The sequence below is a fragment of the Pelodiscus sinensis genome, chromosome Z (genome assembly GCF_052426305.1).
Source record: "Pelodiscus sinensis isolate ZL-2025 chromosome Z, ASM5242630v1, whole genome shotgun sequence".
NCBI classification, from domain to species: Eukaryota; Metazoa; Chordata; order Testudines; family Trionychidae; genus Pelodiscus; species Pelodiscus sinensis.
Genome location: NC_143085.1, coordinates 7419598 through 7435350, shown reverse-complemented (window position 1 = coordinate 7435350; position 15753 = coordinate 7419598). Strand labels below are relative to the sequence as shown.

Here is a 15753-nt window from a genome sequence, read left to right as displayed (position 1 = left end):
AACAAGATGGTTTATTAGATGATGAGCTTTCGTGGGCCAGACCCAGTTCCTCAGATCAAATAGTGGAAGACAATAGTCACAACCATATATACCAAAGGATACAATTAAAAAAATGAACACATATGAAAAGGACAAATCAAATTTCAGAACAGAAGAGGGATGCGGGGGGGGGGGGAGGTGAATGTCTGTGGGCTAATGATATTAGAGGTGATAATTGGGGAAGCTATCTTTGTAATGGGTAAGATAACTAGATCCTTTGTTCAGACTCAGATGTAAAGTGTCGAATTTTAGCATGAATGACAGTTCAGAGGATTCCTTTTCAAGTGCAGATTTGAAAGTCTTCCGGAGTAGGATGCATGTGATTAGGTCGTTGAGACAATGTCCTTTCTGGTTGAAATGGCAAGAAACTGTTTTTTCTTTGTGATCCTGTCTAATATCTGTTTTGTGGGCATTGATCCTTTGGCGAAGTGTCTGAGACGTTTGTCCAATGTACATAGCAGACGGACACTTTTGGCTACATTTCTATTACTATTGAAGAGGGGCTTCCATATGCTTCCAGCAGTGGTGGGGAAACAAGCAATCGTGATTTGGGGGCTCTCCCTTCCATTGTGCTTTTAATGGCTCCAAGACTCATGACGTGGGAAAAAAACAGAGACATAGTTTCTATTGTGACTTTTGTATCTCAGTTTGCCAACTCAAATAGCTCTGATTCTCAACATTCCAATGCCTCTTTCTTGAGTCAGAGATTTTGCTTTATACAGCAGTAGAAAAGCATGGGAGTCTGCCATAATGGCCAGATGTCAGGCACTGGCAGCTGCAGTGTGACCGGAGGCTATAAGGGCCAGCTTCCTGCCACAAGCCATTTCCCCTGAGTCTGCAGCTTTAAGAGCTGCAGGGGAAGAGGAACTATAGAGTCCTGAGGAGCGTGGCTGGAGTGGCCAGCAGGGTACCTGTGGGATTTCCTGGAGGCCTCTTTTAAAAAAAAAAACTCCCTGTGCCATGTCCACACATACTCTCTTCTGAAATAGCTATTTTGGAAGAGGCCTTATTTTTCATGGAATGAGGTTTATAAATGTCAGAAAAAGCCATCCATTATTATGTTTTTCTTTCTAAATAATGCAGTCTCTGTGTAGACGCTAGTGTTGTTTTTCTGGAATAACTGTGCAGTGTAGACACACCCTATGAAGCATCTCCAAGTGTTTAATAGTAAATCAATAACTGTCCCAACTGATGTCTGTTTTGACAGCTATATTGTATTGTCTGTTGAAGATCTTTATTTTTTTTTCTATTGGTTCTTTTTAGTCTTGCCTCAGTTATTGCCAGGAAACCTCCTGATATAGAAAGAGAAATTGTTGGGTGTATTCATATTTTTAATGACCGTGTGTCCCCTTGATAATACAACTGTAACATAGATTCTAATTTTAGTTTTATTTAACAAACACATATGGAACTCATAGAGACGGATGTACAAAAGAACAAAGAAAGGGTACAAATGGGAATCTGCATCTGAAATAATTACCTTGTTTCAGATTGCAAGTCCTTCTTGCTACACAGGACTGATGTCGATTTGGCACAGTACCACTTAATTGCTTAATAAGTTAGCTTAGTAAATAGAGCATACTCCTGATGTTCAAATAGCTTGCAGGACACCAGTTTTATTGGATAATCTAAAGTGTGATACTCAAGATTGCACAAGTCATTCAGCAGTAAGGTGGTTTCCCCCATGCCTGGGGGCTCATTCTCTTCCTCCTCACAGGCCTTGGCCAGGCTGAACTGCTTCACCAGGACCCGAGTCTCCTTCTCTCACCTTCCACCTGCTGGTGTCAGTTGTCACTGACCCAGTGACAGTGTAGGAAGCCATCTACAGCTCTACTGTCACAGGCCTACTCAGTCACTTCCCTGACAGCGGGTCTCCAGTGGTCTCCCTGCATTGCTGAAGGAGCTAATCAGCGCAAGGTGGTGTTACTGGAGACCTTCTAGTGGTGGCCAGATGTCTCTGTTCTCTTATCTGAATCTCCTCATTATCCCAGTCCCTTCCTTGTCCCCAGCATGAGCTACATGCTGCATCGAGGACATGTCTTGTGCTGGCGGACAAAGAAGGGGTTGGGAAAAATGTGGAGGTTTTTTGGATAAATAGGAGGATACTGTAATATGTAATGATAGCATATTTGCAGGTTTCTGTGACATTAATTACATTTAATAAATGTTAATTTAATTATGTACTCAACACTGTACTTTACAAGATAAAAATAACTTACGTTAACTATGTAATTACCTGCCCTAGCCAGTACATACCAATTACCATGTTCCTGATTCTCCACTACTTGCACCTTTATGTGGTTATTCACAACTGTTCCTGACGGATTTAAAATGCTCCTAAATCCAAATTGTCCATTTGTTTACATGAGAGCATTTTAGGTGGCTTTGCTTTCAAGGGCCTAATCCTCATCTACAATAGGGCCACTGTACGCAATTCTGGAAATGGAATGGGATTTTGTATGTCTGAGGGTATAAAGCAGCCATTGTTAAATGAAAATTAGGCCCAACTTTGACAGATATAAATAACTAGCTAATTATCCCATCATAAAATGGGATTTTCAGGTCTTCTCTCTCTCTCTCTCTCTCTCTCTCTCTCTCTCTCTCTCTCTCTCTCTCTTCCTACTGCCTCCCCCCCTCCTCAACTCTCCTCCGCCTCCTGCCTCTCTTTCCATCTCTTTCTTTCTCTTCTCCCTCTCCTGCTTTTCACTCTCCCTTTCTCTTCTCCTCCTCCTCCTGCCTCTCTCTCCCCTCCATCTCTCCCCGCCCCCCTTCCTCTTCCCCTTCCCCTTCCCTCCTGCTGTGGCACTTGGCTGAGTCCTGCCTGCTCAGCTGGGCTGCCACAAGGGAGGGATGCGGAGCGGTCACATACACGGCCGGGGGTGGGGCCGTGTACACCACCGCTCTCCCTTCCCCTCCCACCCCGGGCGACCCCAAACAGCCCCTTGTGCTGCTGGCTCCCCCGGCGGCCTGGCTGAGGGGCGCAGCACTCAGCTGAGTGCCACAGCAGGAGGGGAAGGGGGATGGTGACGTACACGGCCCCGCCCCTTGGCCGTGTAAGTCACCGCCCCCTACCCCTGCCTCCGTGGCAGCTCAGTTGAGTGTTGCATGCTTAGCCAGGCCATCGCGGGGGAGGAAGGGTGGGGCAGGGACGTACACGGCCAGGGGGCAAGGCTGTCTACGTCACCGCCCCTCCTCCTCCCGCAGCGGCCCGGCTGAGGGGCACACCACTCGGTGCCATGGCAGGAGGAGGAAGGGGGTGCGGTGACGTACATGGCCTCACCCCCTGGCCATGTACATCACCGCCCGCCCCCCTTCCTGTCCCACTGGGGCTCAGCTGAGCGGTGTAGTGCCAGCGCCACTCAGCTGGGCTGCAGCCGGGGAGCAAGTGGCCATTTGGAGTCCAGCTGCACTCCCCCCACCAGGTCTGCTTCCCGCCTCCCTCCTCCTGTCCAGCCTCACGGCACCCCCGGACACGCCCCTGCCAGCGCTGCTTCCCTCCCCCCTTCTTCTGGGCCTCCCCATCCTCCACTACATCCCCCAATACCCCCCAGCTCTGCTTCCCACCCCCCTTCCCCTCCCTGCATGGTGCCCCACCCTCCTTCCCTTTCCTACCACCCCATCTGTGGTGCACTGCACCACTCCCAGCTAAGCGGCGCTCCCGCCAGGCCCCAGTGGGGGAGCAAACAGCGGCAAGCGGCCCTTTGGCCAAAGGGCTGCTTGCTGCCACTTGCTCCCCCGCCGGGGCCCAGCTGAGTACCGCTCAGTTGGGCCCGGCAGGAGCAGCGGTCAGCTGGGCCCGGGTCACCAAGCGGCCCTTTGGGGCCCACGCTCCCCACACATGGGGAGCGCAGACCCTAAAGGGCCGCTTGCCGGGGCCCAGTGGGAGCGCCGCTCAGCTGGGAGTGGCGCAGCACACCACAGCGCACCACGTAGGGAGGAGAAGGGGGCGGGGCTGGCCGGAAGGGGGTTGGAAAGCAGAGCTGGAGGGAGGATTGGGGGCTGTGGGGCTGGAGGGGAAGATGGGGGGGCTGGAAGAAGGGGGAGGGAAGCAGCGCTGGTGGGAAGGGCTGTCCGGGAGGCCGTGGGGCTGGCCAAACGGCCATGGAGGGAGGGGAAGGGGGGCGGGGCGCTGACGTACACAGCCAGGGGACATGGCCTTGTACGTCAGTATTACAGACGCACAGACAATGTGCTACTATATATATGATTATGCAAGATGCAAGGCAGTTGAGAAAATAATTAAAAACAATGAGGAGCCCTGTGGCACCTTAAAGACTTAACAAATGTGTTAGGGCATAAGCTATTCTCTAACACATTTGTTAGTCTTTAAGGTGTCACAGGACTCCTTATAGTTTTTGCTGAAATAGACTAATTATATTCCAGAGAAGTAGCTGTGTTAAATAGTTTGCAGTTACTATAGTATTAGTAATAGGTATGGGACAAATCCTCAGCTGATATAAATCAGTGTACCTTAACTGACATCAATAGGGCCATGCCAATTCAGAGTGAATGAGGATCTAGGTTATATATCGTGTGTAAGTAAGAATAATACACTATACTTGTGTAATAGCTTTTATCTCAGGGGCTCCAATTTTTGTACAGACATTAACTAATTAATCCTCACACTAGCCTGTCAGTAGGTAAGGGATATACAGAGCTTTGTTCTATCCTATAGAGTTAGGTCAACATAAGGCAGCTCAGGTCAACCAAACTTTGTCAGCACTTACTCTAAAATGTAGCTCCTACTGAGGAAACTTGCCCACTAGACTGACTTACTAGCTCCACTTCTGCAATACGTGTAGACTTATGGTTGACCTATGGTTGACATAGTTAAGGTGACACAGAGTGTACATTCAATGTTGCTTATATCAGTCTTTCAGAAGCCATCCCATAATTCCCCACACTGATAGTTAAATCAGTGCAAGTGCTCCCAGCGAGGACATGCACCACCGACACAAGGAACAAAGGGTGGACATATGCATGAGATTTAATTACTGTAGTGGCTATATCTTGACATAACTGGGGTTGGCTTAATTTTATAACTTAGATGCCCAGAGATCATTTCAGCTATAGAAAGGTAGCTGTTCAAGTAAAATGTGACAGCTTTGTAATATCCATAGCAACACAATATAAGAATTTTAGGACAGGAAATGAAAAAATCATTCTATCCAATTGCAAATGCAGTGAAGAAACCAAAATTGAATCAACTGAATTGAAATTTTATGAGGGCAAAGGGGTTAACACTTCTACAAAAATTGCTATGGGGTCTTTAATGACTGCAGGTAGTCAGAACTTCAGTTTCATTAGTACTTTCAGTGGGACTGCACCCTAAATCCATGCAAGAGCACTGACTGCATACAAAATCAAAATGAAGTGGGCCAGCCACCTGCTGAATCACCATTTCCTGCAAATTCTTCCACCCAAATACTGATTTGCCTTGCCCCTCCTTAGTTTGAGAGATCTGATGGGATGGGCTGCAGGTGATTTAAGTGTTCATTTAAAATATTTGTTACATTTGTTTTAGTCCCTGGATTTACAGTATGCCATATTCAGAATGTTGTAGTATATATTTTTTAGTTTTCATTTATTGTACTTTCAAAGCTAAGTTTTCTGATTAAAAATAGATTTTTTTTCTGCTACTAAGAATCCTGGTCCAAAGAAGCTAAGAATCAATATAGGTTATGGTAATTGCTTTTCACCTCAGAAGACCTGGTCTTATATTCAGTTTGTCACAAGTGCAATGAGTTTGGCAATCCCTAGGGAACATTTACATCACAATACTTCCTGCACAATTTTGGAATTGGCAGAATGTCTTGGGAAGGGACTTCACTGGATTAGTAGGGAATTGCTGCAGATAAGGATTGAGATGTAATGAAATATATGGAACTGCATTTAGGAAGCAAATCAATGCCACCTATATTGTATTTCTTTATAAAAATTAACTATAAACCTCTGCAAAGAGCTAAATACTTTCCTTATGGTGCCTGGGCACAGAGATATACTCTACCTCTTGCTCTAATCACATAGGAGCTATACACCACTAACCCAGGAAAGTGTGTATAAATGAGCCATCCTGTGGTGCAAAGGCTAACAACTCCCATGGCCAAATAAATAACTTATATGCACCCAGTTAGATTTGTTGGAAGGCAAAATAACTTGCATTGAATGGGGCAGCTAATATGACAGAGTTTAGAGGGGGAGTAGAAGAGGGGTAGGTACACTTTTTAAAAAAAACTTGTTTTAAACTAAACTAAAACCCTATCAATAATCTAATTATCTGAAGGAGAGAATGCAGGCAGCAGCCCAGCAGCAGAGTGGGGTCTATGCTGTTTATTGCACCCAATGTAGCATGTATGATTACTTGCCCTATGGACAGGTGGCATATGTGTGCATTCGGTGCAAGGAGTTTCTGGCCCTCAGAGACGGTATACGGGCTTTGAAGGCCATGGTGTCTGAATTGGAGGAGCTAAGGGAAGCAGAGAAATACGTTGATGAGGCTTTGCAGGACACTGTAGAACTGTCCCATCTCCTGTCAGACAACCCCTGTGCTGTTAGGAGGATGAGAGGCTCAGGGAAGGAGAACAATCAGCTGGAGCAAAGGGAAATGATCCCATAGCTGGGACCTCCTTCCAGAGGATGTTATGGTATCCTCTCACACTGAGGATACATCTCTGGGGGAGAGAACTCCAGTCATTAGGAAAATGCAGGTATTAGTAATGAGGGATTCAATCATTAGAAACATAGATAGCTGGGTTTGTGATGACCGGGATTTGCCTGCCTGGTGCGAAGGTTACGGATCTCTCAGGACATCTAGATAGTCTTATGTGTAGTACTGGGGAGTAACCGGTGGATGTGGTACATGTAGGTACCAATGACTTAGGAAAGGGTAGGAGAGAGGCTCTGAAGGCCAAATTAAGGCTGCTAGGAAAGAGACTGAAATCCAGGACCTATGGTGGCTTCTCTGAAATGCTTCCTGTTCCACGCACAGGGCCAGGTAGACAGGCAGAGTTTCAGAGTGTCTATGCATGGATGAGACGAGGGTGTAGAGAGGAGGGGTTTAGATTTATTAGGAACTGGAGAAACTTTTGGGATGGGGGAGACTATGCAGCTAGCACTTAACATTAAAAAGGCTGCGGAGCAGTTTTTAAACTAACGGCTGAGGAAAAGCCAGCTGGTGCAGAGGAGCACATGGATCGGACAGAGACATCTCTTAGAGGAGGGTCTATTAATAGAGATTCTCTATGTTCTAGTCAGGAGGAGAGGATGGAAGTATGGGTCAGATCAGATGAGACACAAGCAAATTAAAGAGTCCAACACATCAGGAAACGGAAGACAGATAAATAGTGACGGATTTTTAAAATGCTTATACTCAAACACTAGAAGTTTAAATAATAAGATGGATGAACTAGAGTGCCTAGTTTTAAAGAAGGATATCGATATAACAGGCATCACGGAAATTTGGTGGAATGAGGACAGTCAATGGGACACAGTCATACCAGGGTACAAAATATATTGGAAGAACAGAACAGGTTGTGTTGGTGGGGGAGTGGCACTATATGTGAAAGAAAATGTAGAATCAAATGAAATAATAGTGTACTTAACCTCTGTTTGCCTGGAAATGGGTGACAGGATAGGTATCACGTGATGATTACCTGATGTGTTCCCTCTCTCTGGGGCATCTAATATTAGCCAGTCAGCAGACATACTTGGCTAGATGGACCTTTGGTCTGACCCAGTACGGCCGTTCTTATGTTCTTTTCTCATTGCTCAGAATCTGTGGTCATCAGAATGCTGAGGTAATATTAGGGTGACAGAGCCTCAGCTGGTGTAAATAGGCTTAGTTCTATGGCAGTCAAGAGAGCTGTGCCAATTTACAGCAGTTCACTGAGGATGTGACTATTTATCCATAGTTGCTGTGCCTTGTTCTGTATGTATATTACTTATAGTTTTTCCTGTTTTTATACTGTATATGTGAGGATGGTGGTGAATTTGGTAAAATTTGATACACAGGGTCAAATACATCTCTGGTGTAATGCTACCCGTGTTATTTAAATTGGCTTCATTTGTATGAATAAAATGTAAACATGGTTGTAAATATGTGATTTGGTTTGACACTAATAACAAAGCTTTTAACATCATTGTGTTAGCTTCCTAAAGTCATCCCAACACTGGATTTATGATAGAGAAGCAAATTAATGGATTCCTTTTGTCTGGGCCATTCCTATGCAAAGAAATGCATCAGGAATCTCTAACCCTGCAGGCAAAAGCTTTACTCAGCAATACTTTTATGGTGCTGCATTACAATTAACTGATGACCCAGAGACTCTAAAGGATTTAAAGAGTAATTTAATAAGCATGGAGTAGTACTAAGCACTGAAAATATGCTCGCAATCAATTTGCTTCATATACAATATGCTACTAGGTCATTCTTTTGTTCATGTGTTTGACCTTTATCTATCATAATTTATGCCTATCAAGAAAAGTGAAGAATACTATCGTAAATTATTAGCACTCAAGAAATTCTTTTAATTTTCATGCTGACAAAGGTATTAACTTACCAAAAATAATGCACATCCTTTTGTCTGAAAGACAGTTGAAAATCTGTGTTGTGACTACAGTTGACTGAAGCTCAATTACTTTAATAAATGTATTCCAAATTTCATCTCAATTGCATTTGCATTTTAATGAATGATTCTCACCTAGTTGTCAATTTGGCAGCCAAGCTAAATTTATTAAGTTGTTGTATAAACAGAGCTTTCTAATGCTAGCATTTAAATGCAATAATATTTGCTGTGCCATTCCTTAATATAATGTAAATCTGTATGATAGAAATATATTTCATTTACCCATATATTCCAGATTAGGATTATTTAATTTTTTTCCACACCAAAAGTACACAGACTTCTAAGGTCTTTCTTGATTTGCTCAAAAATGAAATTTTCTGGATTTGTGAATTTGTCATTTAAATCTGACAAATGCCCTGCATACCTTTGCTTTATTTTTTTACCTATTTTATTTCTTTGTTGCTACTTGAAAATTGGATTAAACTAATTAAATAAAATAGTTGTTTGTAGACAACTCATTTTGGAAGCCATATACGAAGAAGAGTTTATTTACAATTGGCTGAAGTCACATTTTCTATAGGCTTGCCAAACAGATAAAAAATTTTAAAACCCTTTACACCAAGTAAATCTTACAAAATTGTATTTAAATTCAACCCACTTATATATATATATTCCCAATATTGCTGACTATTGAAACAGTTTGGGTGTAAAAGAAATTTTCTTTTTTATAATTCTCTTTTTTTCTCTTATTCGCTTTGATTCATTTTATAATCTTAGGCTACATCAACACTACAGCAGAAATTCAACAAGCTATGCAGCTCCAGCTAAATGAATAATGTAACTGGAGTTGACATACCTTAAATCAAGTTATTGCAGAGTCTGCACCTCAGGGGGAGAGTTTCTCCCGTCGACTTATACCTTACTCTTCTCATCTAGGGTAGAGTAAAATGGTCGACTGGAGAGCGACCTGCAGTTGATTTGACAGGTCTTCACTAGACCTGCTAAATTGACTGCATATGAATTCATCTTCGAGTGTCAATCTGTGCTGCAGTCTAGATGTAGCCTTATTCTCTTGTATTTATGGCATCATAATCAGTAGCCACAACAATGCTTCTACAAGTGGAAAAAGCAGTATGAAGGAAGGAAACATCTTTTTACACTAATATCTTGATAATCAGCAGCAATGATAGATTTCTAATCTATAGAAAAATAACACAAAAACGAAGCATGAGGTTTCCATGTTATTTAAAATATTAAATCTTTCGAGAGAGATTTCTTCTGTGAAAACCTTGAAGAACAATTAGCCAACTTGACTTTATTCCAGAATTCTTGTGAATTTAGAAAGCATACAGCATCTCTCAATAAGGCCTTGGTTTTATGAAAGCAGCTCTTTCACATTATTCTTGAGTACAGAAAGGTCTATCGAAGAGGTTACCTTCTGTCAGAACTAGAGAGGTGGATTGAATGGCAGTTGCAATTGCTGGGCTCATAAATGGCAAATGCATCTGTCAGTGTGTCCATCTGTCCATCTGTGAATTCCTTTGTTCAAGAACAAATCAGCAGAAGGGTTGCATGCCCCCCACCATCCTGGTTTAGCTCTAGGAAGAAGCCAGTGGGTGGCCTGTGGCCACCCCCATACCCTCTCCTGAGCTCCTCACACCTCCCAACCCCCTTCCCTGACTCCTTCACCCTTACTCCTGCCCTGAGTTCCCCAACCCCTGCTCTGACTCTTGCATCCCGCACATTCCTAGCCCCCTGCCCTGAGCCTCCACAATGCCCAATCCCCCGCCCCGACGCCTGCACTCCCCCCCCCCCACCCCCACATTCCCAGCTCTCTGCCCTGAAAGATCTTCATAAGTCTTCTAATTTGTCATAAATGCAGGCAGGAAGAGAGGGGGCTATTCACGTTGAGAACTAGTGAACTAAATACTTTCTGTTTGGTGCCTATTTAACCTTTGGGTACTTTAAGGCATCTCAATTAAGAAAAGGGTTTGGTAAAAATGAACCAGGCCCCACTTCAGCACAGCTCTGTGATAAAAGATTAGGTACAGCCTGATCACAGTTAATCCAGAACTCAGAAACACATTAATTTAGATGGATATGTTCAATGAACCAGCATGTCTGACTTGGATCCGTTGCCATTTTTTAGTTACACATTTTAATCAAAGGCTGCAAAGTATCGATTCTGCTGTGCCATTTTTGTTTTACTGCTAGGCTGCACTTTCTCTTTTCTGTCCCTATCATCCTACAGAAAGTACATTATAGCTTCTGCTTTTTTTTCTTCTTCCTGTAATGCCCCTGCCTCTTGTCTCCAAGTCACTCACAGACTTCATTGACAGCTTCCCTGTTTCTGACAATGAAGCTCAGTGGCAGCTAGTGGAATTTAGCAGCTAACAGGTGGCTTCAGGGTAATACCTGTCAGCTTGTGACAATCAAGCTAAGGTACAAAGTAGCATAGTGGCCAACACTATGCTACAAGCTAGAGTTAACCACGAGGTTATTTAATCTGAAGTGGGAAGAAAGCCAGGATTAACTCAAAATACTGTGGTAAAGACTGAGGGTATGTCTACACTACCCTCCTAGTTCGAACTAGGAGGGTAATGTAGGCATACCACACTTGCAAATGAAGCCCGGGATTTGAATTTCCCGGGCTTCATTTGCATAAGCCAGGCACCGCCATTTTTAAATCCCGACTCGTTCGAACCCCGTGCCGCGCGGCTACACGCGGCACGGACTAGGTAGTTCGGACTAGGCTTCCTAGTCCGAACTACCATTACTCCTCATTCCACGAGGAGTAACGGTAGTTCGGACTAGGAAGCCTAGTCCGAACTACCTAGTCCGTGCCACGTGTAGCCGCGCGGCACGGGGTTCGAATGAGCCGGGATTTTAAAATGGCGGCGCCTGGCTTCATTTGCAAGTGCGGTATGCCTACATTACCCTCCTACTTCGAACTAGGAGGGTAGTGTAGACATACCCTGAGAGATACCAGGAATGATCTACTGGGAATGAGGAATCTCTCCATTCTTTTTGATGGGTGATATTTCTTCATCATCATGGTGTAGAAGAAAATATTTAATTTTGCTGATATTCAGTAAATGTTGATAACCCTGTATAATTAGAGCAGAATATGCTACCTTTGTTGACACTTATATCCTTGGACTGTAGCATTGTAGCTGTAGCATCTCACCTGCATCCAAAATATACTGGCCAGCACATCACTTTTGCAGAGAAGCTCCAGTTTTAGAATAGGCCCCTATTTGGAGAGTTATTAGTTTCTCCACTATTCCTTAGAATCATAGGATTATAGAGTTGAAAGAGACCTCTGGAGGCCATCTAGTCCAAAACCCTACTAAAAACGGAACCAGGCCCAACTAAATCATCCCAGCCTGGGCTTTGTCAGAAGAGTCTGATTGCCCACACTATTTTTGCCGGTGTAATTCTATCACACTCAATTGAAAATCGGACTCAGAAATTTCAGTATGATCTAGGACATTTGAAAAGATTCCAAACCAGCTATCCTCCCCAGTACAAGTCACTTCTGTACTTGGAGAAAATGGATTATGCAGTGGGAAGCTGTTGGAAAAATGCATAAGTAAGTTGTGGAACTCATGGCCATATGGTATCGGTAAGGTCAAAAATGTAGCAGGATTCAAAGACTGGGCGTGTGTATGGATAACAAGAATTTACAAAATAATAAAAAAAAGTTTGAAAGAGATATAAAATCTTGTTCTTCATGGCTTAAACCAATCTCTATTAGAAGAGAAGACTTCCCCATTGTGCAGGTTATCCCATAATTGTGTACTATAGGATTGCCTGCACTGAAGCACATAATAGTGGCTACCGTCAGAGCCGATATGCTAGACTAGATTGACAATGTATCTGATCCAGTAAGGAAATCTCTATGTTCAAATGAAATGAATGATAGAAAATTCTTCAGCTCTCTGTTATTGGTATTAATAGAGTATCTGTGTACTTGATGTTTGAAGAGACCTCTATTGTTGGTAGCACATGATTTGTGGTCTTTACAAAAGAACATAAAAATGGCCATACTGGGTCAGACCAAAGGTCCATCAAGCCCAGTATCCTGTCTGCCAACAGTGGCCAATACCAGATACCCCAGAGGGAGGGAACACAACAAGTAATGCTCATGTGATCCCTCACCTGTAATCCATACATATATTTTGTACCCTGGTATGACTGTGTCCCATTGATTGTCCTCATTCCACAAAGTTTCTGTGGCGCCTATTATTTCAATATCCTCCTTTAAAACAAGGCACTCTAGTTCACCCATTTTACTATTTAGACTTCTAGCATTTGTGTATAAGCACTTTAATAATTTGTCACTATTTATCTGTCTGCCATTTCCTGATGTGTTAGATTCTTTTTTATTTGATTGTGTCTCATGTGATCTGACTCATACTTCCATCCTCTCCTCCTGACAAGAACACAGAGCATCTCTATTAATAGGTCCTCCCCAAATCTTCTATAGGTTAGTATGGCTATGTCTACACTGCACATCAATTTCAAAATAAGCTATTCCAGAATAGTTATTCCAAAACAGCTTATTTCAAAATAGCACATCTACACTGCAGGGAAGCCTCAAAATTAGTCTGATGCAGGCTTCCCTAATGTAGACATGCTATCTTGATTTAGAGCCCTAGGAGGCACTGGGGAGGAATAACTTGGAATGGCTCTCGTGAGGGGCTATTTCAAAATAGCAACAGTGGAATGCCTTATTTCAAAATAGCTATTTTGGAATAAGCATTATTCTTCATAGAATGAGGTTTACCAATTTCAGAATAAGCTGCCTGTTATTTCAAAAATATTTCAAAATAACGGAATTGCTGTTAGACACTCGCATAGTTATTCCGAAATAACTTTGCTGTGTACACATACCCTATATTCCACATTATATCCTGGCTCTCTCTGGGGCTTGAAGACAACAACAGAGGTTATTTTCTATGTTCAGGTTGTGGTTTATAAGCTCACATTTCTCATCTGAAAGTATAAAATCAAATACAGAGTCTTTAATGCTAACTTGATGAGTTCTGAGTAGCTGTTTCCAAGGAAGTTGTTATGACAGATCTGTTAAGCTATTTTTTCCCCACAATTTCCTTAGCCTTTCTGAAATTTCTTTTATTTCCTATATTTCACACCTTCTTGTACTACTGATATACAGCAATGCCAGCTTGATCTTCCTCTTTGACCTCCTTTCCCACCATACACACATATATTTAGACATGTTTTCATTAGTGAACTGCTGAGGAAATGTTCCTTGGTTCACCCAAATTACCACTGAGATGTAAGATTTTAGTGATCTGGAAAAATCTATATTTAAGCTTTCATTGCATTAAAAATCATTTGTTTCATCTGACATTTTGGGCCATCTCAGAGTTTGGTTAATATTTTAACAGTTCTGACAAAATTTGCTACTGCTGAGATATGAGAGTATCTATGTCTCTCTGATATATTTATTTTTAATATATAGGATTATTTTTTAATCTTCCTGTTTACTCGGTCAAATATACAATTGACTAGAGTTTCCAACATGTATTTCCTAATGATTAAATGAATAGAAATGTCCCTCTGAGAGAACACCTTAAGACATCACTAGTCTTACATGGCTACATCTGTACAGTTTATAGGTTTTGGTTTTCTTTTAAATTCTGGTATCCTATCATTTATTGGCAGGCATCTGATCAATTCAGTGAAGCAGGGGCGGGGGTATTTCCACACACTTCAGAAAGAAACATTGGAGAGGAAGAATGCACTGAAATCAGCACGACAAAAACAAATGGCAAAATGGCGAACTGAATGGCAGCCACCCAGAGACTCCTCAGATGAGGAAGAGTCTGAGGAAGAACTAACTGAGTAAGTGCTGTTTGGGGAGGCGGAGAGTATTTTTGTGATCTTAGACTCAGTGGCTTTGAAAGGCTGTTTCAAATTAAACTGATTGTCACTGCTGTCAATATCTGGACATTTGATTCACTGTTGCAAGCAAGATTAATCCTTCCTGGACCTCTCTTACTCCATTTATAGACCCCATATTTTAAACTTAGACCCTAATGTTAGAACAACAAATTCTGCTCCTAAAATGAGTAGTCAGACACTTGCATGCTGACTTCAGCACCAACTTTTGGAACTGGGAGTCTAAACACAGGTGCCTAAGGCGGAATAGTTCCTCTTATATGCAACAGAAACTTGATATGCTTTTACAGTCAGTTGATAGAATGGAAACTTGATTCATGAATGTGGAACAGAAATGCTTGAAAAAAGGTACCCAAGAAGGAGGGGCCTGGTGGGACAGGGTAGTTGGCTTAGAGGGGACTTCGGAGCCAGCTGACGAGAGCTGGTCAAGTGAAGAGAAAAGGATGGAGCATAGTAGGAAATCTACAATGTTTAGCTCTCTAAATTGTCCCACATGAGCATGGTTCCTGCCATAAGAGAGGAACTTGGGAATTAAGTGCCAGATTTGTATGTGTATTTAGGCCTCTGATGGTGCAGGTAGGAGCTTAATGACATTTTCAGAAGTACCTACATTGAAATCCATGGAAATGAGGTATCCAGGCATTGGTGAAAATCCTAGAAAGCTCCTACCTACATCTTTGGGAGTCTAAGTAGCTTTAACACTCTAGCCCTAAAGCATTAAGAACAAGTTGGGATGGCACACGAAATACAGTGGTTTATTTGTGTTCATTTGGTCCTAACTTCCTTTCTTTCCCCCCAGCCAGAAGATGAGTGGGCCCTGACTTTGGGTGGGTAGGCAAGAATGTGGGGGGAGAAGAGATGGGAAGCAAGCCCCAACCCTGTTCCCCAGCAGTTGGAATGGGCAAGCCTTGGCCACCCAAACACCCTACCCTACAGCAGGGCAAGCCCTCACACCCCGGCTCAGAGCTTTGGGATATAGCTGAGCTAGTCCTGGTCCCCAACTCTGCAGACCAGAGCACTGGGATACAGCAGAGCAGGCCCCAGCCCCTACTGCCTGGCCTGGAGCACCAGGGTACAGCAGGACAAGTTCACAATCCCACTCTTGGGACACAGCTGGGTACTCTCCAGCTCCTGCTCCCCAGCCAGAGTGCCAGGCAAGGTGGCAGGAGTGGGCCTGGTTGTAAAGTGGGTGGGCCATGGACCACTTAAGCCCACCCCTGGC

General features: G+C 43.2%; 1 protein-coding gene across 2 annotated transcripts in view; it reads left to right on the top strand.

Moving 5' to 3' along the window:
• CCDC60 (coiled-coil domain containing 60) overlaps positions 1 to 15753 on the top strand; it is a 205420-nt gene that overhangs the window by 117378 nt on the left and 72289 nt on the right. For both annotated transcript variants that reach the window (XM_075898140.2, XM_075898139.2), the window contains exon 4: positions 14295 to 14474. In XM_075898140.2, the coding sequence (XP_075754255.2) occupies positions 14295 to 14474 (180 nt within the window). The remainder of the gene's footprint in view (positions 1 to 14294; positions 14475 to 15753) is intronic.